Source organism: Mauremys reevesii, linkage group 8 (genome assembly GCF_016161935.1).
Source record: "Mauremys reevesii isolate NIE-2019 linkage group 8, ASM1616193v1, whole genome shotgun sequence".
Lineage (NCBI taxonomy): Eukaryota > Metazoa > Chordata > Testudines > Geoemydidae > Mauremys > Mauremys reevesii.
The window spans coordinates 98919031-98943863 of NC_052630.1; the positions used below are offsets into that span (position 1 = coordinate 98919031).

The following is a 24833-nucleotide window of genomic DNA, read 5'->3' on the forward strand; positions in this document are numbered from 1 at the left end:
GTTTTCTATGTGAAAGACGTTATATAGGCAAAGGCACCTTTATGCAGTTTTAAGTGCTTCTACAGTAGGGATTTTGCAGGTATAAAAATGTTGCCCAAAAAATCACTCCCTTGACCAATGTTGCTGAGCTGGCAAGTTTCTAATAAAGATCTGGCTTTAATTTCCCAGTTTGCCAGTGACACACTAAAAACTAGTTCTGTCAAGCAGGAGGGAAACCAGTCTGGGGAGTATGTGACCTAGCACCCATGTACTTTAGGCCCTAAGTGAGCAAGGCACTTACCTAATTTTAAGCAGGGGGGGTGAGAGAATTATTTTGTGTTTTAAATATGCTGCGAATTCAACAAGTCAAGAAGGAGGTGGAGGCAGAGGCAGAATAATTCAGTGGGAGTAGCTAAACAAGATGGAAGTAAGTGGCCCATCTAATGGTGGAGCATGACATTTGTTTGTTGTGATGAGTAGCTTCCCTGGATCTGTTTATACGTATTTTTTTAAAATATGCATTCACCTAACCCTTTGAAGCATAATTTACCATCTAGTGTAGATACAATTTAACAATTTTAAAATTGTTAGCTAGCTGATGTTGTCAGAGTGCTACCAGTGTGGTGCTCTGCTTTCTCCAGTGTTGATATCACACGGCTGCGTGCGTGTGTTCCCTCTGTGTGCTGCCCCAGCTCTGCAGATAGCTGACACAGCAGACCCAAAGAGAACCCCCAATAATCACAGAGTCTAGTAAGGTACGAAGGCACGTCGGCCAGGTTTATTGTCGAAAAAAGCACAATCTCCAGCTCCCTGGCAAACGTAGTCCAAGGTGCTGCCAAGATACAGCTAGCCAGTACATATGTACTCCCTGACAATGGACTCAGCTCAGTCAGTGGCGGGACTTTCCACTGCCCCCTCAGCCGGACAAAGACACCGCCCCAAGGATGCATTCTTATACACAGATACAAACAAGTTACACATCACACCTGATGTATTGAGGTGCAACCCCTCTACGTAGTAAGGAGCCGCCTCTCACCTTGTACATGTTGGTTCGATCAAAACAACTCTATCCATCATATTACCCTTTTGCCCCTGTCATTGGGATGGTTCGGCCTGTTCCTTGTTGTTTATGTGGAATGTACAAGAATGTAAATGTTCTGATATCTAGTGTTCAGTACCTTTTAGGTACGTATCTTCTTGCAGCATCAGCCCTTTCCTTGCCAGCTTCTGTGAGCAGGGCCTGCCTCTGGCTCACAGCTTAACTTTGCTTTATGTTAGCAAAGTCTTGACCATTACTTTAGTTTAGGCCTCAGGCCTCAGACCGGGCCTCTGATACCAAGGTTTATATCTTAGGGCCTCCTCTTACTACAGCTGACACCCCTCTCACTAGCAAACTTGATTTTAAAGGTGTTAATCTGCATTTTACACCAGGCAGTAAGTGGTGTTTCAAAAGGTGCTAGGTCCCTGACTTTTAAAAAAGCCCACCTCTCTTTCTAGTTTAGAAAACACCTTGGGTACTAACAAAGTTAATTTTGTGGGGTGAGAGAAAAATGAAAGTGAATGCCTCACTAATGGAGTCCTTAGTGATAGTGATATGACCACATGAAAGAGTAGTCTCTGCGCACACACCTTCCTTGAATGCAGCTTAATTTTATGTGCCACTGAGAGCCATTTTTAAAGAGGCCAGTTAACTGGATTTTTCTTAAGGAGATTTCTGTGTGCCAACCTCTGTTTAATGCTAAACTTTCAGTCTTAAAGAATAAAGGCCAAAAAAATTGACACTGGGGTGAGGGCAGTACTCTTCATGCAGCCAGTAGGGAGGCTTACTTCCGTCTGTCCATTTCAGATTCAAAATTTAATCTTAAATTATTACACAGATTGACAAAACTGCTTTTCCCTGCTGGTTAATGGAGAGGGCTCTATACCCTGGAGTAGGAAAACTGCCATTCTATCCCTCCAGTTCACTTTTCCCATCTTTCTTACATCTGTTCTGATCCTCCTTGGCCCACTCACATTTTTCTTCATGCTTCTCCATGAGTGTCACATCTGTGCATAGAGTTTTGTTAGCAAGAGCACCTGTAGGTATGCCAAACTTCCCCTATGATGATGTAACCATGGGGCAATTGGGAAATTCATTGTACATAGACTACCATGGGCTGCTATTCTGAGGCAGGGGGATTCCAGAGATGAAGAGAACTGTGGACTCTGTATTTGCTGGTGAGTGTGGCATGTAATAAGCATGGAGGGTGGAATCAAAAATTTTGGAATTACCCTAACTCGGGGATCGGCAACCTTTGGCACGCGGCCTGTCAGGGAAATCTGCTGACAGGCCAGGGCGGTTTGTTTACCTGCAGCGTCCACAGATTTGGCCAATTGCAGCTCCCACTGGCTGCGGTCCCCCATTCCAGGCCAGTGGGGGCTGTGGGAAGCGGTGGCCAGCACATCCCTTGACCCGCACTGCTTCCCACAGCCCTGATTAGTGGGAATGGCGAACTGTGGCCAGTGGTAACTGCGATTGGCTGCACCTGCGGACGCTGCAGGTAAACAAATGGTCCTGGCCTGCCAGTGGATTTCACTGACAGGGCAGGGTTGGGCAGCCTTTGGCATGCAGCCTAAGTCTTCTCTGATGGAAGTCAATGGTTAAGTCACTGATTTCCACAGGACGGGAGTTAGGCTGGCACTTGAATGGTTTTGAAAATCTCACCCTTAGAACACAACTTTGGTGTTGCTGTATGCCGTATCTGACAACTCATAAGCAAAGTATTCAAAAAGCAGATAGTCTAATAGTATATGCCATCTACTTCTCCACTCACAGACACACTTAACCACTACTGTACACCACAGACCGTACACCATAGCCTTAATTCTGTGTCCCGGGGATGCCAGTGTTCCACCATTGCCTCTTGCCAAACTACACCTTTTACACAACAAAACAAAGTAGCTCTGCCCTGTAGTGACATCATAATGGGGGGGGGGAGGGGAAATTTTAGATTGGTTAATTGGGACAAAAATATCCATGTCTTAGGTCATAATAGCCGGGCCACGCAGTAGCTGTGCCATACCGTCATTCCGTTGCCTTAACTGTACATTTCCATACCATTAATGTGTATGTTTGGAATTTTTTAAGTTTAACCTTATCCGTGTTTCCTGGGTTTATAATATTTGTACTTGGATAATTACAGTATCCCTGTAATGTTCCTTAACCTAAATTGACATGTATCTCAGTCTTTATTAGTTAACTTATGTGTCAGAATGTCACTTTTGTTCTTATCTCCAAAATTGCTGTGTTTTGAGCATTCTCGCTTTTATTACCCACAAGTACTCTGTCGTATGTTCATCTGTATATCTGAAGCATTTTATATGAGCATTAGGATTTTAATTCAGTAAATGGAGTTTCCTCTTCTGGGTGGAGCAGAGGCTCTAGCCTGCTGGTTTTTTGGCTAGTTGACATGTAAGCAGGTAACTTGTCACAAGAATAAGTGTTCTGTTAATGCTAGCCATGGTGTTTAAATTTTATGACCCTTTTTAAAAACAAAATCCTAGCCATTCTGTGACCAATGTCTAGGCCAGGGGTAGGCAACCTATGGCACGCGTGCCAGAGGCGGCACACGAGCTGATTTTCGGGGGCACTCACGCTGCCCGGGTCTTGGCCACTGGTCCGGGGGGCTCTGCATTTTAAGTTAATTTTAAATGAAGCTTCTTAAGCATTTTAAAAACCTTATTTACTTTACATGCAACAATAGTTTAGTTTTATATGATAGACTTATAGAAAGAGACCTTCTAAAAACGTTAACATATATTACTGGCACGCGAAACCTTAAATCAGAGTGAATAAATGTAGACTTGGCACACCACCTCTGAAAGGTTGCTGACCCCTGGTCTAGTCTGAACAAACACCAATGAAGAATTTCTAAAAAGCAACCAAAATATACACCACCCTAGTTTGTCTTTGTGTTTTAGGTTCAGTGATGGGAGTCCTTCATCATTCCTACATGCTGCTCAGATACTAGCAGTAACTAGTGTTCAGTTATAGTTTGCACTTCTCTCTTTTTTCCAGCTGTGACAAAAACATGGAAAAAGTGAACAACTAGCATCTCTGCTTAGCATTACCTAACTCTGTTTTAGATTCTTGCTAGCTGAAACCAAAGGGCCTTCAGCAGTTGCCTAGTTCATCCACAGCCTTGTTCATGGAATCTGTTTCCCTGCCTTACTACTTAACATCTTCAGTGATGATCTGGAGGTGGGGAGTAAATACACAGTAGTATCATCCGCTCACTTATTTATAGGGGGAAGTGTGGTGAGGACAGAAAAAATAATGAAGACTTTAAAAGATAAAACTTGCCAAACCAGCATATGGCTTCTGTCAGATCTTTCTTCCAAAACAATAGGGATGCTGTTGCTTCACCTCAAGCTTCATATTGATCACTAGCAAATGAGTACCCATTGTGGGCCATGAAAAACTGAAGAAGCTGATTGTCTCCATCAGTGAAGAGGACAACTGATGCTGTTCAGTTGCAGGCATCCTGAAGCTATTCTGAAATTACGTCAGTTGAGGATTGTGCTTTGAGTTCTGTGGGATTCGAGTAAATGTTATAAGCAGTATTTGGAATTGTGTACGCGTAACAGCTATGATGGCCGAGTGGTTAAAGGCGTTGGACTTGATATTTATGCAGTTACAATTGTAAATAATTTTCCAAATTTGTATGTATGGTATAATTAAGATTCGGTGTTGGTGGTAGAGAGGTAGCTTTATGTGCATGGAGTGGGGTTGTCTCAAAAGTTAATTATCTCTGCATAACAGAGAACTATTTTAAAAACTATTGTCATGATACCTCCAACTAATAATAGTCTGGCTTTTCCTTCCAGATCAAGGGAAGGGGGAGGACTTCTACCCTATTGGGTAAATGTGATCCTCTTCCTTGGCTGTGCTAAGGATGATAAATCCCCTGCACAGAGGGGGAGTACGTGGAGGTGGTGACTTGGACCTCTTGGCCTTTTAGGTTGGTTTTGGCCCTGTAGAATGTAAATCATAACTTCTTAATATCATAACACTCAACAGAACACAAATGAGAATCAGCTGGAGAAGAATACACAGCCAACTTTTTTGTGGAAGTAGATTATCCAATGTGCATACATGAGTGAAGGGTGAAAGCTGTATTACTGAGAAGAGTTGTGGAGTGACACTGGGCAGCGAGTTACAAATTTGTGCTGCATTATAACAGCAAAGAAAGGCAGTTATTTTCTTTAGGCTGTAGCAGTTTAAAGTCATGGAGCAGAGAAGTGATATCTTCTCTCTCTTGTGAAGAAGAGACATCAGCTGGGAGGAAATTCAGAGCAACAATGATTAGGGGTCTTGAGAAATTGACTTAAGGAAAGATTAAGACTCACTCCTACAAACTGCTCTATAGAGTCGCATTTGCTGCACTGAGCTTTCTGGGTGCGAAGGTCTGTCTGCATAAAACTAGTTGCTCTTATAGGTGTATTTGCTTCATAAATAGTATGTCAGATTAGTTTCCTGAAGTTCTTTCCCTAAATGCAGCATTTGATTGGGGGTGTGGTTTTTTGTTTTGTTTTTTTTTTAAAGTTGCTAAGGTAGTAAAAGCTCACATACTTTCCACTGACTTTATCTCACTGTAAAATTTTCATCTGGCTTCTGCTAGTGCTTTGAGCTACTTTCATTTCTCTCCATTAATTCTTAAAATGCTCCTCGTGTATATTCTGCAACCAACAGGTCTACAACAACACTGGATATTTCACATTCCTGTCATACTTTGATACCTGTATAGCTTGTCATATAATGTACGCTACCATAGCAGACTGAGTACTTGACAAATATTCAGCATCTGTGTAGAAAAAAAGTTGCACCAATAATTCACTCATATGAAGATAATTGTCAAGTAAAACACAATGAAGTTTCATGATATTACATTTTCCTTTCATACTTTGTAAATCTAGATCTGGAAAATCTGAATTGGGGATTGGGCCTTGTTATCCTTAACTGTATGTGACTTTAATAATGTAGGAATTAATGTATGTGCAGGCTGTTTTTTAAAAGTTAAGCCCATGTCAGCTTATAAGGCATGTTTAATTAAACAGCAAAAAATGTACTGGTAGAATAAGTTCTGGTTTTACTTTTGTGCGGTGAAATTACTCATCTTGCTTTAGATCTTCAGTTTTTATTTTTTAGAGGGTTTGACTAAGGAACTTCAGTTGAAGAGCCCAGAACAATTGTGGTAAATCCAGAAACACTCAAACTTTTCTGTGAGATTCAGAGGTTTTAGGAAACAAGAGAAGTCTAAATAGTCATATAATTATTCTTATAGATACATCAAATTACAAAATGGCTTGTGTGCGCTGTTGATTTCGGATTTAAATAACATGGACACTGCCCCTTCTGTGGTGTCTTCGGAGGGGGAGGACAGTGATGAATCTGAGGATGAAAGTGATGAGGATGACGACTCTGGAGCAGAGATTGAAGATGACAAAGAAGGGGGGGATGATGATGACGATGACTATGATGAAGATGATGATGGTGGAGATGATGATCTCAATGACCCTGATGACAGTGAATTGGAAGAACTAGCAGAAAAGGAAGAGACAAGAAAGAGGGGTTGTGCAGAAAAGCAGGTATGTACTAATTTTACATGATGGAAAAATTGTTAAATGGAGGACTCCTGCCTAGGCACAAACTCTGAAGTGCTGTGGTCAGACAAGCAGGCCAATCTTCCATGCCTGTGTGTGTCCCTTACCTAAATTATCTTTGTATTTATATTGCCGCCTTCACTTTTATGCGAGACCTCATCTCTTGCCCAGGTTTGAGCCTGTGTTGTTACTCATGAACACAGTGCTTGCCCAGTGATTGCCACAGGAATAGCAGCAGAATGAAACATAATATAGTCCTGGACCATTGTCCTCTTCTGATCCTGGGGGGAATAGGGTAACTGCTTGATTGGTGTGGGATTTATTGCTACCAGATAACATTTTGAAAAATGACTCTTACCATAGTGCATTTTCTAGTCTGCAGCTGCCCTTTGCATTGCTGTCGGCAGCTTCTCTGACCCTGAAGACCTACCTGGATTAGCACACTTTCTGGAACACAGTATGTATCTGCTTATATTTCACATTTTCTTACTTCAGTGAAAAATGTGTTGCCATGAGTTTATAGAATGCTGCTTCTTTAGTGTCTTATCGACTGCAGAATTATTCTTTTCCCATTTCAAATAGCTTGTGCCTGAGATTTTTCCCCACTGAACTCCACCTACATGTAGAATTCTTGCTTAATGACCGTTTGCATACAAAATAACTCTTCCTATCTAAAATCTTGTGATAGGTTGTAACTTGTATAAAATGTAGTTGAAGTTCAGTTTGTTTTAATTTTAAAGTACGGAGGATACTGTTTTGGAATAACAATTTAATAAGGGAGAATGCAAAACATATAATAATATGTATACATTAGTCATAAGCATTAACTCCTTAACTTCATATTTTGTAGATTTTTATGGCCTTAAGTATTTGACAGTATAAGTAACCTAACTAAGTCTAAATGTAGCTTTTTGTATCTGTGACTATAGTGCTGTGTATACACACACCACTCTCTATCTGTGCCCAGATACGAAAACTCTGCTTTCTAACACTTAATCTATTATTAAATGTGGACCGAGCCTTTCTCAGAGGACTAAAAGCATGCTTGATTGATTCTGATTTATCTGGTTAGATGTGCAGGTCTCTAGCAAAATTCTGAATTCAACTGTTCTGTTTTCCCCGACCCTATTTTCATTTGATTCAATGAATTGCTCCTTTGCAAACATTGTCAATAGCAATTCTAAAATTTTCTTCCGAGAGCCATAGAGTGGTGGATTTTTCTTTCTTATTGTTTTAAGTGGTTATTTTTCTCTGTGGTCTTGTAAATTTGAAGGAATGTCTCCCCAAACATGGCAAGATGGGTTTTTATTAAAGTGTATATTGAAGGTTATCTTTTAAGCTTTTCGATATTCATGGGTAATCCTAGGAAACACGTATGAGAGATAAGGCACTTTAAAAAAACAACAACAACAAAACCCTAAAACCCTTGGTCTTGATTTGCACACTCTTCCACTGCTTTTTCACCCATGTAACTCCATTGACTTCAGTGGGATTGTTCCTGATTTACATCAGTGTATGTGAGAGCACAACCAGAACCTTTATTTTTATTGTCATGCCTCGTGTTTCCCTCAAGATAGGCTTCTTGCTTGTTCTTTAAATCTTGACTTTTCTATCAAACAGGCTTGACTAGGAGGAAATTTTGGGGCTTTATGTCCCATCAATATTGAACTTTTTCCCTTTTAGTTCACCTTTCTCTCCTTTTCTGTATGCAGTGTAGTTGTAGTCTTATTGGTCCCAGGGTGTTAGAGACACAAGGTGGGTGAGGTAATATCTTTTACTGGACCAGCTTCTGTTGAGTGTACCTTTCCCAGACCTGAAGAAGAGCTGTGTGTGGCTTGAAAGCTTGTCTTTCTCACCAACAGAAGTTGGTCCAATAAAAGATTTACTTTTCTGTAATGAATACCGGGGCAGATGAGCCCACAAATGGCTCATGGGAGATGGTGATAGCTTGCATGTCTGGCCTTTTGTATAGTGACCACTAGGGCCAAATTCAGATCAGTGTACTCAGTTGTTGTGGCTTAAAGACATACGTGAACATGAAACACTTGTTGTCTTGAATTATTGCATGATGTTAGGCCCACAGTAACTGACCAGCCTGCTTTTCAACTGCCTTATTCATGATATAATTGTTTGTGTGTGGCAAGTTGCTGTAAAATGCTAGTATTCTTATTTGGTAGCATCTTACATCCACTTGCTACAGGTGTAAATGACTACACGAAATGCAAGGCAGTGGAAAATCAGGCCATCAGTATGTAATTACTACTTGTTCTAGGTGATGGCTCTGTGAGCTGTCTTTCTGCAATCAAATGTTTATAAAATCTCCCTAATTTTGATGGCTTTTGTTTCAGTGGTATTTATGGGCAGTTTGAAGTATCCAGATGAGAATGGGTTTGACGCATTCCTGAAGAAACATGGGGGCAGTGACAACGCTTCAACTGACTGTGAACGGACAGTCTTCCAGTTTGATGTACAGAGGAAGTACTTTAAAGAAGCACTTGACAGGTAACTCGATCATACCAAACAAAGGATATGTTAAAATAGACTAACATGATCTGTATCTGCCTGAGGAGACTGTGTGTAACTTTGCATTGCTTTGTCTTGGCCTGATTGAAGGGAGCCAGCGGTGACTGAATATTTAGAGGTCTCCTTATTGTAACAGATGATATAGATGGAGGGACTAACTTTATTTTGGATCTCTTGTTATCTTTTGAGATAGTAGCTGTACTTCACAGTTGTATATATTCTCTTGGGATTAAGGTGATTTGTGCACTTGCTACGAGAGGAGGAAAGATTTCAATGGGTATGTCTACACAGCCTGTGGCAGTGAGCCTTCCAATCTGGATTGATGGACTTGGGCTAGCGCTCTAAAATAGCATGTAGACAGTGTGACGGGTTCGGTCACAGAGACCCTCTTGAGATTGTCACCTGAGGTGCTGAAATTACCTCTGAGCCCGTTTTCCTTGATAGCTTGGGACTCCAGAACCCTGCCTTGTTGAGCCAGACACACTAGTCTGCTGCAGCACAGACCTAGGTCTGAACCATGCCCCCAAAGCTGCAGACTTTAACCAAAAACTGTTCTGCAGTCACCTATTTCCAGCATCCAGACACCCATTTCCCAGTGGGATCCAAACCCCAAATAAATCAGTTTTACTCTGTATAAAGCTTATACAGGATAAACTCATAAATTGTCTGCCCTCTATAACACTGATAGAGAGATATGCACAGCTGTTTGCTCCTCCAGGTATTAATTACTTACTCTGGGTTAATTAATAAACAAAAGTGATTTTATTAAGTATAAAAAGTAGCATTTAAGTGGTTGCAAGAAATAACAGACAGAACAAAGTAAGTCACCAAGCAAAATAAAACAAAGCATGCAAGTCTAAGCCTAATACATTAAGAAACTGAATACAGGTAAATTTCACCCTCAGAGATGTTTCAATAAGCTGCTTTCACAGAGTAGATTCCTTCCTAGTCTGGGCCCAATCCTTTCCCCTGGTACAGTTCTTGTTAGTTCCAGCTTAGGTGGTAACTAGGGAATTTCTCATTACTGACAGCCCCCTTTGTTCTGTTCCATCCCCTTTTATGGCTTTGGCATAAGGCAGGAATCTTGTGTCTCTGGGTCCCCACCCCTCCTTCTAAATGGAAAAGTACCAGGTTTAAGATGGATTCCAGTACCAGGTGATAAGGTCACATGTCCCGTACGACCCTAAGCCTCCATTCTTTCTGGTCTGACTAACAGGAACACAGGAAGGCTTACAAGTAAACAGAGCCATATACAACCAATTGTTCTAGTTAATGGGAACCATCAAGATCCTAAGCCACCATTAATGGCTCGCACTTTGCATAATTACAAGAGGACCTCAGAGTAATTCTTCATATTTCTAGTTTTAGATACAAGGATACATTCATACAAATAGGATGAACACACTCATAGCTTTGTAATGATACCTTACAAGAGACCTTTTGCATGAAGCATATTCCAGTTACATCATATTCACACGTATAAACATGTTTCCATAAAACACATGGAGTGCAGCGTCACAGAGAGCACTTTGAAGTTGTGTTTCGGGATGGAGTTTGGGCTCTGAAGTCTGCCCTCTTTGGCTTCAGAGCCTGGCCCCCAAAGCGCTGTCTGCATGCAATTTTTAGGGCATTAACGCAAGCCCCGCTAGCCCAAGTCTGTCAGACTGGGCTGGGAGGCTTGTTGCCAGGGGCTGTGTATGTGTGCAATGTGTGTTTACTGCAGATAACATGTTGGCGATATTTTAGGACTTTATAATAGTCTCCTGTTGCCATTTCTAGTTAATTCCATTTATCCTCTATTCAGGAGAGATGCAGCTAGAATCTTTTAATGGCCTGTTCCTTTTAAATATGTGCCCCCAAAGCTGTTTAATTTTTGGTTAAGTCTCTTTTCAAAAAAGAGAATCTACCAGTCTTACAAAAATTCTAGTTTATGTGGCCCACAGTACTATTCGAGAAAGTACACCTCTACCATGATATAACATGAATTGAGATATAACGCGGTAAAGCAGTGCTCCGGGGTGGGGCTGCACACTCTGGTGGCTCAAAGCAAGTTCGAAATAACGCGGTTTCACCTACAAGGCAGTAAGATTTTTTGGCTCCTGAGGACAGCGTTATATCGGGGTAGAGGTGTACATGTTTAGTGCCATGAAAGATCATTGAGTTTGTTCACACCAGGCCATATATGTTATGTTAGCACAATAAAGCTCCACCAGTCTAACTGGATTCCTGCCATAAGGATAAAAATATTCTCTCTCCTTTTTGAGAAGTGCAATTTTAATATTTTTAATACATGTATTTCCCTCTTCTTGCCCCCCATCCTCTTGCAGGAGGAAACTAGGCTGCACTGCCATCAGGTGTTTTTATCAAAGCCATTAATATGTTAATTGAGCTAAGGTTTGCACGAGAATGTACACACAGTGGGAGTGCTACTTTTATGGGAGCTATGAGCAAACGTTTTAAGGGCAGAATTCAGCCCTTTAAGGGTTGAAATCAGATAAGCTTGAAGGGGTCTAGAAACTAGCAACAAAAATATTTAGAGGTATGGTAAGATTTTTCTTCTACAGAGAGATTGAAAAGAATGAGGCTGTTGACACAGAATGACACACAAAGGATAGGATAGTGTGTAAAGTAATGTATGGTATAGAAAAAGTAGTTCCTATTAACTGTACTCATACAAGAGTGACTGCAGCTAATGAATGTGAAAGGCAACAAATTACAAACTAATGAAAGGAAATATTCTTTAGCTCCGTGGATAATGAAGCTGCGGAATGCTTTGCCTCATGATGTTAAAGCAAAAAGCTGAATAGGGTTTTAAAAAACAGACGTTTATTTGTTTTCATTGTTTACTAGTCTCCAGTAAAAGGTAACCTACCCAAAGCTCTTGCCAGTCTCTAAAAATACACTTATACATAAACAGCTTGTCAATTACGCCAAGATCAAATCACCTAACAACTGCATTGATATTGTCCAACTTAATTTAAAAATTCAATGCGTAATCCATTGTCCATTGACGCATCTGGTACCGGTGGCCACTGTTGGAGATGAGAATCAGGCTCGATGGACCACTGATATGATCATTCTCAGGATGTAAAGGCAGATAACCATGCACCCTATGATACCATGTCCTACCAACGCACTTCAGCTCCGAAGAACTAGGGGCCTTGCTTTTTTTTTTTTTTTTTTTTTTTAAGTTTTTAAGAACACTTAAAACTTGGCTTTATAAAATTTTCTATAAAGGCTTTAAGAACTGGTGAAAATGTAGTTTAGAATTAAAACATTTCTGACTTAATGCAAATCCTAAATGTAAAAACAGTGGATGATGTTTGTCAGAAAAACTGGGTTTTTTATTATAGAAAATCTTTTTTTGTTTGTTTTGTTCTGCTCACTAGACAATGGGGGAAAATGAAATTTACCTTTTTTTCTTTATTTTTTAGGTGGGCACAGTTCTTCATTCACCCACTAATGATCAGGGATGCAATTGACCGGGAAGTTGAGGCTGTGGACAGTGGTAAGTGTAATGTTCTTGTCACCATTATTCTTCAGAATGTTTGATGCTTGGTATTTGGTATAACAATATATTGCAAAACTCCCCACTTAAAGTACTGAATTTATTTAGATTCTGTTTCCCTCAAATGTAACCAATATGCTCCACTTCTAATTCACCACATGTTCTAGTAAGGCCCAAAGTAGTATCTAATTGGGCAGGGAGTACCTAAGTTTTCTGACAGTAAGGCAGTACATATATCTGACAGAAGCACGTCTGAAAAACTTTGCTAAATCAGTGAAGCAAAACAAAACTGATGTACGGAATGAAAAAGAACTAGGTTAGAGGTAATCTGCGAAGAGGTGAAAAGGTTGCTGCTGCTTTTTGATGCTCTGATACATAAAGACGACCTGAAAGGGGTGAGCTTTTAAGGAAATATTAAAAATATTTTTTGTTCTTGTTTTTTAAGTTAGGAATTATAAATCTGGTCTTCCCTGATTTTGTTAGAGGACATAGTAACGTCCCCAAATGTGTATTGTCAACTTTCTCATCCCTTCTACTGAAAGTGGCGCAATAGGATCTTTAACAAGGACATCTTTTCTCTGAAGTGCTTCTCAGGGGGCTGAGTTAAATTTAAAGTTATTAACAAAAACAGAGTTTAAAACAGTCTTAAGAATCCCTCATGCTTCATCAGCTCAGTGTTCAATCTCTTGATTTCATAATTATGCTGGAGTTCCAGGGTAGATAAACTACAAGGAATAGTAATATTTAAACTGTTCTGTTGTACTTTCTTTTTAAAGATCCAGTTCTGCAAGGTGTTGCCTGTCCTCCATTCCCACTAAATGGAAGTTGAGGGCATGCAAAACGTTGCACGATTAGGCACTGAATGCCTCCCTGCTTCTGTTTCCCCTTGGCTTCTCAGCAACGAACTGAGGTTTTGTTCTCTTCTCTGTTCGTTTTGAGCACAGAGGGTAAGTATTAGTTACGTAGCAACATTGCCTCACATACTGATGATTAATAGAGTGCTAATGCTTTAAATTAACAGAGTATCAACTAGCAAGACCCTCTGATGCAAACAGAAAGGAAATGCTGTTTGGAAGCCTTGCCAGGCCTGGGCATCCTATGAAGAAATTCTTTTGGGGTATGTTCTTCTCTGACATTCTAAGACTTCATGAAACATGTGGTGTAAAAAAAGGTAGCAAAATGTCCTAACGATATGGGATTATTTGTAGTATCGCACTAAAATCTGGTGGCAGTTGAAACGCGTGAAAATAGCTCTTCATTCTGAATAGAGTAAAACACTTTGGGATAAAAGTTGCAACATCTATTTAATAGATTTTCAATGGTAGCCCTTCTGTTAAGCTGCTGCTAATTAGACTGGCTCGTGGTCATTTTGTGTTAGTGTACTGGTGATGCTCTCTAGGGAAGCCCTGGTTTGCATAACCTCTTGTCTTTTTCCTTTAAAAATCCTTGGAAAAATAAGATTTGTATTTGGACATAAAAGAAAAAATACATGTGGGCTCACAAGGCCTGAGTCTAGGAAGATATTTCAAAAGAGTTGGTTGAGTCTCAGGGCTGCAGTAGCAGCTGAAGAGTTGCTTCACTGCCATTCCATAGCCTTGTGGGTGGGAGAGAATTCACTTCACATGGTCCCAGGAGAGCCTTTCTGCACCAAGCCCCCAGTGTGCTGATGTGCATAAGTTACAAGATAACACTTGTGTTAAATCCTATCAGCTTTGAAATCTAGTCAGGTTAAAAAATGGAGTGTAGTTCCATGTGCTACATCTACAGCTGAATCTCTCCTGACAAGTGATTTGTAAAACTTCAACAGATTTTCTTTTCCTTTTTTTTTTTTTTTTTTTAAAGTTTTGCAATAGGGGAAAGAGAGCATTGCATAAACAGGAAACAAAAAGGCCATACACCAAGAGCTGTCCACAGTGCACAAAGTGAACATACAGAAAACACTTTTTTTCTTGAAATATTTACTTGTAACAATACTAAGTAAAACACTTCAATCAGTTAACTTTAACTCTTGTTTTCTAGCAGTTTTTGTGCGTTAATACAGAACCTTAACATTAGTTAAAAAATTTTCTGTGTATGTTTTCAGCATTTCTTCATGTATTTATGCCATTAGAAGACTCTGTGCCAGATCCTGTATCCCTTGCACATGCAGAATTCCTGTTGGCTTTACTGGGAGTTTTTGGTACTCAAGGAGTCCAAGACTGGGTTCTGTGATCTTATGTTATATGAGGCTCTGGCATATCAGTATCCAGATAACTGACCATTTTTCAAAATATATTTACAGGCAATGCAGAGACACTCAAACATGAGCCTAAAATGAATAATATTGATACCTACACCAGGCTGAGGGATTTCTGGCAGCGCTATTACTCTGCTCACTATATGACTTTAGTCGTCCAATCTAAAGGTAACAGCAGTTGTTGCTTAAAAACAGTCAGTTATTTACTGCTTTGAAGTAGTGGTCTGTTTCAATCTCAGCTCAGCACTATCCCCATCTGCTTACGTAATGCTTCATGTCTGTGACTTGTATTGCTCTACAGGCTTGTCAGGCAAGCATCTATGTGCATAGCTTTTAAACATTTAAATTAGTTTATGGGACTGTCTTGGAGATCTAACCATCAGTTGTGAAATACATAACCAGGGAACCACAAGCTTGAATCCTGGCTTGACTCTCTCACCTGTCTTTAATCTCCTTACATTGATTTCCAGCAGCTTACTTTTTTGTGTTTTTTCAGGTGACATCTTAACACAGAAGATCTGTCTTCTCTGAATGGAGACTAGAGATTTTTTTGACTTTTTTCAGTGGGAATTAGGGGTTTGTCCTGGGCAAAACTGCACGGCACACACCACAACTGAATGCAGCTGAAGGTGACAACATTTCAGTGGCAAAATGATTTTGTAGTTTGGGCTGATAAATTATATAAATGACATCCTGATCGACTTTGTGTTAGGTCTCAGTTCAGCAAAGCACTTAAGCTTGAGGTTAAAGGGAGTTTATCATGCTTAATTAAGCATGTGCTTGAGACCTTTATTCAATAGGGATAGACTTACCTAACTTCAAGAGTTTGCTTATGGGCTTAAGTGCTGCTTTTGAGTCTCAAATTCTCTGTGCCTCAGTTCTCCCTCTGTAAAAATAGGGATGATACCTTTTCTTCTCTGGCCTTTATTTTTCCTATCTAGACTATGCTTTTCAGGGCAGAGCCTGTGTGTTATCAGACTTTCGTGCAGTACCTATCAGGTTAGAGCTTCTAGAGATGCTACAATAATAATGGAAAACATGCTAAGTTGGATGCATTGGCCTTGGGTAGTATTTGCAAAAGGCAGATTACATTGATAGTAGTTCTGTTGGTTTTGCTTGTGATTGGAAGAAATGCATGGGAGCCACTAGCCCTGCAAGTCATCTCCATAGTCCCATCTCTGTTAAAGAAATGTATTTTTTCCTTTTCTATAAAAACCATCACTTTTCCTGTGAGATAGGGAGCACTACTGTATTGGTTGGAATGCAGAATTCTTGCTAGTTATACTTCTGCTATTTCATAATTTTTGTGAGCTGTTAACTTTATATAATCATTCCTTTATAAGGAAGCAAGAGAAAAAGTGCTTCTCATGTGATACTCTGCAATATGCTACTTAGTTGCACAACTACACCATATTTGCCTTTTCTCAGACTGCTGTATCAGTTCTGTCCTTGGGGTGATTGAACAGATCTAATATACTAGGCATTTTGCAAATCCCAAAGCTGTTAATGCTTATAAACAGGCTCTCCAGGTACCACCAACCTTTCAATATCAGTCCTAATTAGCGTGTGGTGCAGGTGGTACAGAGCAACATCAAGACATGATCAAAGGCCAGGTTTATATGAGGTTTGGGAAAATCAGAGTCAACCCAACAGGTTTTGATGTTTGCAGTCCAGCACTTACCAATTTAGAGAGAACTGCCCTGCTGTCTCCCTACATTAACTTGGGAAAATGGGGCAGGATTGGTAACCTGCCCTTACCATCCTGAGAATCTGCCTTTGTCCTTCAGTAAGGTGTGTTTGGTTTTTTTCTCTCTCTCTCCTTACTAGAAACTCTGGATACTTTGGAAAAGTGGGTGACTGAAATCTTCTCAGCGATCCCAAATAAGTAAGATTCTTTTCTGATTACTTTCTTACATGGAAGCTGTGAAATTACATTGCAGACTTACAAAATTCCATGCATGCACTGTTCAAAACTGTTGAGATTTTAAAAATGCCATTACCTCCATTATTGAGGAAATTATCCCCTTCTAACTGACTGAATACTGGTTGACTTTGGAGGTTAAAAGTTAAGTTTTTTTTTTATTTTTTTTATTTTGATTAAATATTTCTTAATGTGTTTGCATAGCAAGTTTTAAGCATTTAAGATGCTATGAGGTATCTGCCTGAAGTTGGAGTGTGATTGGCATCTGCTACACCTGGGCTGATGCCTTGTTGACTCCTGTGGTTGGATGGAAAATTATAATCTGCGGTTACAACATTCTAAATCTTACATCACTGCTTTGTGTTTAGATAAATGGCAGCAAGTTACAGCTGAATCATGGTTTGTGGTGATTGTTAGCTGTCATCTTTATAACTACAACAGGTTTTGATTGTGGCTTTTCAAACTAATACAGTATAATCCACTATATCATGCTGTCTAAAATGGGCACGTAATCCAAATGTAGTCTTAACCTTAAAATTGCTGAATTTGTAGGTGTATCCCCTCAATTAACAAAATAATATAAATAAAACAATCTTACCAATTTGTGGCTGAAAATGACTGTTTCCCCCATCTCATACCTAACATTTTGGTGTGACCGCTTCTTGATGTGTTACAGAACACTGGGTTATTTACACACACTTCCTCAAGCTGCAAGTTCCTGCTGACAAAATAATATTTGTTTAAAGATAGCACTCTTTTGTTTACTTATCTATGTGAATATCTCTATTAGAAATCCAAGAGGGATAGGGCTCTCACAACCTACCACTCACTTAACAAGGTGTGGTGGTGGGGTCTGTGTGTGGGTTTTGTGATATTCTTGCCTGCACCTGCTCCAAACTCCTGTTCCATGCTAACTTTGGGAGGTTTGGTGCCATCAGTGGAGTGATGTGCCCAAAGTTTCGGGGGCAGGGTTTGTGGAAGTACTCATGGGACTAGTGAATGTCATGTTCTCTTTTATTCAGGATGTGTGTAGCTCTTGTGCCCTAATCCAGAGTCACATCAAAGACTAGACATTTTGGTTCTCTAGGGGCTTGAGGTAATCATCACTTCAGGACCGTGGGCATAAAGCAGCTTGTACGTGCCTCTGTGTGACCCTGGATCATGACCAGTAAACATCATGCTACATACTTCTATTTTATTTTATTTTTATTTTTTTTAAGTGGCTTACCCAGGCCAAGCTTTGGTCACCTGACACAGCCTTTTGACACACCAGAATTTCACAAACTTTACAGAGGTGAGTGAACTGATTTCTTCTTTCTGTATTAAGTGTTCTAAATTGGAATTGTGTATACCACTGTGCAGATTCTTATCCATTTTGTTTTAAAATAGACAATATATTTTTGTTTTAATAATGTAGGGTTATGTATTTTTCCCACTACTTTCTGCATTAAATACAATATTTTGCCCACTTCTGATTTATCAGACTTCGAGACAGGAGCAGTAATGTATTTGCTTTAAATTAATACATTTCTTCCTGTTCAGTTTTTCCAGTCAGAAAAGTTCATTCATTGAGCATCACCTGGGCACTTCCCCCACAAGATCAGCATTACAGGTGAGGATGGACAACATCTTATTGATAACACATTCTTAACCTGGGGGGGGAGGAATTCTCTAAATAACTGAGGCTCTTAGGATTTGTTCATGTTGCAAGTTGTGCTGGTTTAAGTAAAGATGTGTGTTTTAAAATTAATCTAAATAAACTAGTGCAAACCCCTGTGTGGACACTCTTAAACTGATTTACATCTGTTTTATATAGATTAAGTTTAAATTGATAATCAGTAAGGGAGCTGTTAATCTCAACGTCCTGATTAATTTTCAGTTGAGTCACTATGTTCTATCTACCTAAATTCCACTTGTATTTTCAATTTGATATCTCTTTGTAGAGATGCTGTTTAAAGATGACACTTGTCACGGGTGAATTGAGCAGTGTATAATGTAGTTTGTCTAGTGACTTGGCATCTTTGCATAAAAGATGTTTTACCTCTTGTCATTTTGTTTTAGGGTGAAGCCGCTTCACTATATCTCCTGGCTAGTGGGACATGAAGGCAAAGGCAGTGTTCTTTCCTTTCTTAGGAAAAAGTATGTATCGGAGTTCAATATAGTGTCCACTGTAATAAAAAGTGAAAAATAATATTTTAAAGTGAAAATATTTGGGAAAATTGATCTAAAATTAAGAGTCAAATTTTCTTGTTAATTCCCTTGCAAGTTTGTGGCAGCCATGTTACTTAGTTTAGGATACTCTGATAATTTACTTCCTCCTAGAAGTAAACTTATTTCCTCTTCTAGAATGTCCTATCTTTCTTTCTTTTTTAAAAATTTTTTCATTTCTCAGAGCTTTGCATTATGTTTTGTGAATTGGTAGAAAGGAATCTTGTGGTAGTCTGTTTTGGTATCTCTTTGAAAGTCCTTTAGGCAGTCCTTTCGTTATGCAAGTCAGAAATAAGCTCAAATAAGTGTGCTGTAATTACAGCCATACTTCTGGATAGCTTTTAACTGGAATAATGGATACTGAGTTTAAATCTTCAATAGATTTTGGGCTCTGGCATTATATGGAGGAAATGGTGAGACAGGATTTGAACAGAACTCCACCTACTCTATCTTCAGCATTTCTGTGACTTTGACTGATGAAGGTTACAAGCACTTCTATGAGGTAAACCTTATTGCAACTTGGATTTCTGACCATTTTGGTATTTCCAAATGTCAAACTTTATCAGTTTGTCTTTGTCTTCAGGTTGCACATGTTGTATTTCAGTATCTGAAGATGTTGCAGCAAAGAGGGCCAGATAAAAGGTAACCATTTAAATCCTTTGTAGTGTGTTTTTATCTTTTTACTTTTTTGATAATTATATATTAGAACAGATGCAATGAATTAGTGGTGGAAAATAACTTATTTAAAAAAGCCCCAGGAATTGTAGGTCACCATAAAAAGGCAATGTGACAAACAGCAGTGGAGTGGTAACTGTCACCCACTGGGGTTTGCTGACTGCTCTTGTATGCTTTTAGCCAAAGGGCTAGTGTTCAGAGAGCACAGTCTTATGTGCTCTTACATTATGTTGTTTCCATGTGAATGATCCAAGTGCTCTGATTTTAGGGTTAGGAAAATAGCACCAGTTTAACTTAAACTGGTTTTTAAACCAATAGAGGTCAACTGGTGCTAGCTCCTGCTTATGGACACTTATTTCTGTTTAAGAGCAGTTTATTTTGGTTTAAGTTAAAGTTGTTACTAACAGACTTAAGGTAGACCAAGTAAGCCTGTTTTAAAGCGAAATAAGTATTCAGCATTTTGCACTCGTTAACTAAATTAGTTTAAAATAATACTGCAGTTAAACTGGTTCAATTCAGCATGTCCTTAGTGGAGGACAAAAAAGCAAGAGGTGGCGAATTCTGTCCTAGGGAATTGCTAAAGACATCCCTGAGTGCCACATAGTAAGTTCAAGCATTTCTGAATTTGGTGTAGTAGTTGGAGCCGGAGACTAGAAGTCATGAGTTGTGGGTTCTGTTTTTGGTTCTTTCACTAACTTGCTGTCTGATCTTGACTATTTTGTGATTTGCTATCTCCATCTATAATAAGGGCATGATTATTTGCAGGAATAATAAGGGCCAACTGACAATGGTAAACTGCTTTTGAGATTCCCAGATAAAAGGAGTTGTATGTGTATTTCAATGCACATCTCACCAGGTCTCAGATGTATGAAGAATTATTGGAGAGGAACTAACTTCAGTTTCCACTATGATATCTTACCTAGAAATGGTGTTTCATTCGTGTCTTGGTAATAAATGTTGCAATGTAATGGGGAAACTTTTTTCCTCCTACAGAATTTGGGAAGAGATCCAGAAGATTGAAGCTAATGAATTTCATTACCAAGAACAGGTACTGGTTAATCTTCATCAGTTGCTTTCTGTGTGTAGCTTGTCTGTCAGAGGATTTGAAAATTCTGATCTCACAATACTTTGAAAACATAGATAAGATGAGGCAGAATGAGAATGTGTTAAACATAAGGAATTCATATTTTAGGTAGAGAAATGTTAGAGTTGGACTTGTGAAATTGTCCTTAACAAAACCAAAACACAACTTGAATTTTTTGCATGTGGTGCTCTTCCAAAGGCCGTCATCCCTTTCTTCACGTTTTGATCTTCTTTGATCTTTTCCTTGCTTATTATGCTTATTCCTTGCTTATTATGGTCTGTTTCTCTTTATCTTCTGATTTATATTGTAAAATCCTTGCAGATGGAACCTTGTCTTATTTACCTGTAGGGTGGTATGAATGCATTTCTGAATTGTGGATTGGAGTTAGGCTAAATAGATAAACTCGCAGCTTCTGATTTCCTCTCGGGACTGGAGAGAAACTTGTTGTAGACTTCACTGCATAAATTACGTGCTAAAGACCTTGTCCCAGGTGTGATTACCAGGTGGTACAATTGGCATTTGTAAAAAAACCAGGGACAGCTACTGTTTGTATATGCCAGTGGTTCTCAATTTGTTTACCATTGCAGGACGTGAACCCTCTAATGTTGCAGGGCTGAGGAGAAGTGGGTGTTTGAGTATCATGATTAAGGATTTGTTTATGAATTGCGTTTAGGCTCAATAACCAAAACTAAAACTCAACAAGTGCAGCACACAATAAATTCTACTTAGTAGAAAAAAAAAAGTTAAAATTTCAGATGTCTGATGTGTGAAACACCATTTTACTTGTTTACAGACTGATCCAGTTGATTATGTGGAAAGCCTTTGTGAAAATATGCAGTTGTTTCAGAAAGAGGACTTTTTGACAGGAGACCAGCTTTTGTTTGAATACAAACCCGATGTAAGTAGCACTGTAGCTCTGAACATGTATATTTGAGGTGCCCAAGTTTGGGACCTTCAGACATATTGGAATGGGTTTTCTAGATTACTTGCATCGCTTCTGTAATGAAGAAAAATTTAGAAAGCAGATTGCTTGGTTAAGAGTAGATGTGTGATCTTTTGTCTTCTGGATTTTCAGAGTAATTTTAAATTTTACAGCTTGACAGACGCAGCTAAAGTTGCATTTGAACTCGGATATTGGTTTATCTTTGTAGGTCATTGCTGATGCCCTTAACCAGCTCTGCCCTCAGAGAGCCAACCTGTTTCTGCTGTCTGCTGCCAATGAAGGAAAATGTAACCTGAAGGAGAGATGGTTTGGGACACAGTACAGTGAGGAAGGTAAAATGACCCTTTCAAGTGTCTGAGGTCACAGAGCCTATTAAACAGGGTGGCAGTACAGCATGCAAGTACACAGGAGTGGGAGGATGACTTCTCAACCGTGATCTTGACCTTATGATGAGTCAGTAGAGGCTTCGGTGCTTTGTCCTATTCAGTAGCTACTTTTTTCTGTCTGTAGCATTGGCTGAGTCCCCTTCTCTACACCTGATAGGCAGGTCCTTTTGTTACAGGGTCTTTTTTTGGGAGGTGGAGAGTCTTGGTGAGTCTTCCAATTCCCCGAGTCAGTACTGAATAGAGATTAAAACTTACATAATGAAGGCTAAGGCGATATGTTTTTGGTAACGTGATGCTAATGCGCACAGCCTTGTGTTTAAAGAATGACGATTTGTTTATAAGTTTGCTTAAAGTGAGGTTTGAGCAGAGGCTTAAGTGGAGGCTGGGAAGGTGAGCCAGATGGCATCAGGAAAGGAGGCCCAGTCTTTGTGCAGACAGGCATGGAGACAAACCTCTAAAGGAAAGAATTATTATGTGAAGGGTCTGCAGCTAGATAGCTGATCTGCTTTTAATTTAATGTTTTTCACAGATATTGACAAATACTGGAGTGACTTATGGGCCAGTGACTTTCAGTTAAATGAGGACTTGCACCTACCTGAAGAAAATAAATATATAGGTGAGTGAGACACTAGTATCTAGTGGACTCTGTCACTTTTCTCTTTCCTGACGTTCCCTTTGAGGATAGGGGTTTTCCTAGGACATGGTCTTTGTTTTCCTTTTTCATGAATGTTTAACTTTTAAATAAACTGTTTCCACTAGAATAGAGAGAAAATATGGAAACATTTGTTTCTGAATTTTTATTACAGACTTTTATGATTTTAAATTTTTGGCCAAATTTGACCTGACAATGCCTCTTTAAAATACTCCTTAGTACAAGGACCAGGTAACCAAGCAGAGCAGCCATAGTGCACTCGTGAATTGCTTGCATGTAGCTATAAACAATGGTACCTGGATTACTGAGAGAGCAATGTTAGGTTATTCCCTGCTCTTCTGGGGGGAAAACACAGACCCTTAAATAGCATCTGGATCTGTTAATAGAAGCAAAAAAACCCCAAAAATTCTCTTGAACAGGCTATAAAAGGCCTCCTCTCTTTACAGTACCCATCCATACTTCACCAAAGGGAAGTGTGCAACTGAATGTACTAGAGTGACATCAGAGAGGAGAGCAGCCTGCTTACAGTTTTGAAACCTGCACACTTGTTAATGGCTGTGGAATTGAGATACAGTAACCCACATATTCTGTTTCTACATTAGCCACTGACTTTGCTCTGAAAGCACCTGATTGTCCAGAGTCGGAATATCCTGTCAAAATACTAAGCACACAACAAGGCTGTCTGTGGTACAGGAAGGATGACAAATTCAAAATTCCCAAAGGTAATGCCTATTAACTGATATATTACACACAATGTGCAAAGCAAAACTTGTCATATGCAATAGTAGGCATCTAAAATAGTTCTAGAAATTTATTTAGAGTTAGGACTTGTAGCTTCATTTTTCAAACAGCACTGAGCGTCACTCCAGTTGCCATTGCGCTTATAAGCCCTCTTTTTGTGTTTAGCTCCTTGTTTAGGTGGCTTCGGGTTGGAGCTTGGTGTTCAGATTTTTGGCTAGGGAGTTATAATCCTGCACTACATAGTTCTTCCTCCTCCCCTCCCCCCCAGCTTGTCATTCAAAAATCTTGCTTCTGCGCCTCTTCCCTGCCATTCCTAGTTTCAGTTGGTGGCGCTGTCTGGGGTTTAGAATGTGAAATCTTCAGGACGTCCATTCCTCGTTTGGACTGTTGTTTCATTGGATTTTGCCTGACTATTGTTTATAAGCCTGCTTGAAGTGATGATGATAAATTCTAGGTGTCGCTTGCATTTGGCCTAGTAATTGTGGTAGTCCCTAGAGGCCCTACTCAAAGTGACTGGGTTCCATTGTGTGAGGCACTACACGTACATATCCGCACACCCCAAAAAGACAGTTCCAGCCCAAGAGTTTACAGTTGAGGTAACTGATTCAAGTGTGACTTGCAGGCAGCATGTGGTCTCTTTAGACCCTTAGTTTTTGTTCACGTGCCGGAAATTTTCTCCCTGTCTGCTATCACTGGTGCATTAAAATATTGTATAATTTCTGTTTCATTAATCTCTATTCTGCACTACTTAAACACCTAAAAGATTAACATAATATTTTAATGTCCCAAAGGCAAAGATTCAACATCTTTCAAAACCAAAAAGACACAATTTCATGCACATCCTGTCTATGGAGAACTGTCTAGCACAGCAGTTTTTACTAACTGGAATACCAGACCATGTTGTCTGGGGGCTTTCTTTAGGGCTACCAAAAGGATGATTCATGAACATTACTTTTATCCTTAAAAAACAAAAAAAAAACCCTTTTTTGCTTAGAGCTAAACAGCTCTAAAAGCCAATGCTGGAGCCATGTTTTGAGAATCCCTAAAGACTCGGTAAAGTATATTTCAGGACTAGACACCAAGAGGTCTGAGTGCTATTGCTGGTGCTGGCAAAGCACCTTATCTCTTCAGGTCTCATTTCACCATATATAAAATGTAGGTTAGTATCATTTACGTTTTACACATGGTGAAATGAGACACCACTTCACAAGATTGAGTGGACCCCATTCGTATTCGTAAAGAGCTTTGACATTGTTGAATGGTTAGTGCTGTAGAAGTGTAGATTATTGTTTAATATACCTCTAATACAGTGAGAACCATGAAAACAAATACTTA

The 24833-nt window shown here is 39.5% G+C and overlaps 1 protein-coding gene across 1 annotated transcript in view; it reads left to right on the forward strand.

The window, feature by feature from the left end:
• Nucleotides 1-24833, forward strand: part of NRDC (nardilysin convertase) — a 43898-nt gene that overhangs the window by 1443 nt on the left and 17622 nt on the right. The window contains exons 2-18 of the mRNA XM_039484576.1: nt 6303-6606; nt 6997-7078; nt 8970-9123; nt 12579-12652; nt 13674-13769; nt 14934-15056; nt 16716-16773; nt 18030-18103; nt 18352-18421; nt 18871-18948; nt 19399-19519; nt 19601-19659; nt 20686-20740; nt 21570-21674; nt 21928-22051; nt 22635-22721; nt 23360-23479. Of these exons, the coding sequence (XP_039340510.1) occupies nt 6303-6606; nt 6997-7078; nt 8970-9123; nt 12579-12652; nt 13674-13769; nt 14934-15056; nt 16716-16773; nt 18030-18103; nt 18352-18421; nt 18871-18948; nt 19399-19519; nt 19601-19659; nt 20686-20740; nt 21570-21674; nt 21928-22051; nt 22635-22721; nt 23360-23479 (1784 nt within the window). The remainder of the gene's footprint in view (nt 1-6302; nt 6607-6996; nt 7079-8969; nt 9124-12578; nt 12653-13673; nt 13770-14933; nt 15057-16715; nt 16774-18029; nt 18104-18351; nt 18422-18870; nt 18949-19398; nt 19520-19600; nt 19660-20685; nt 20741-21569; nt 21675-21927; nt 22052-22634; nt 22722-23359; nt 23480-24833) is intronic.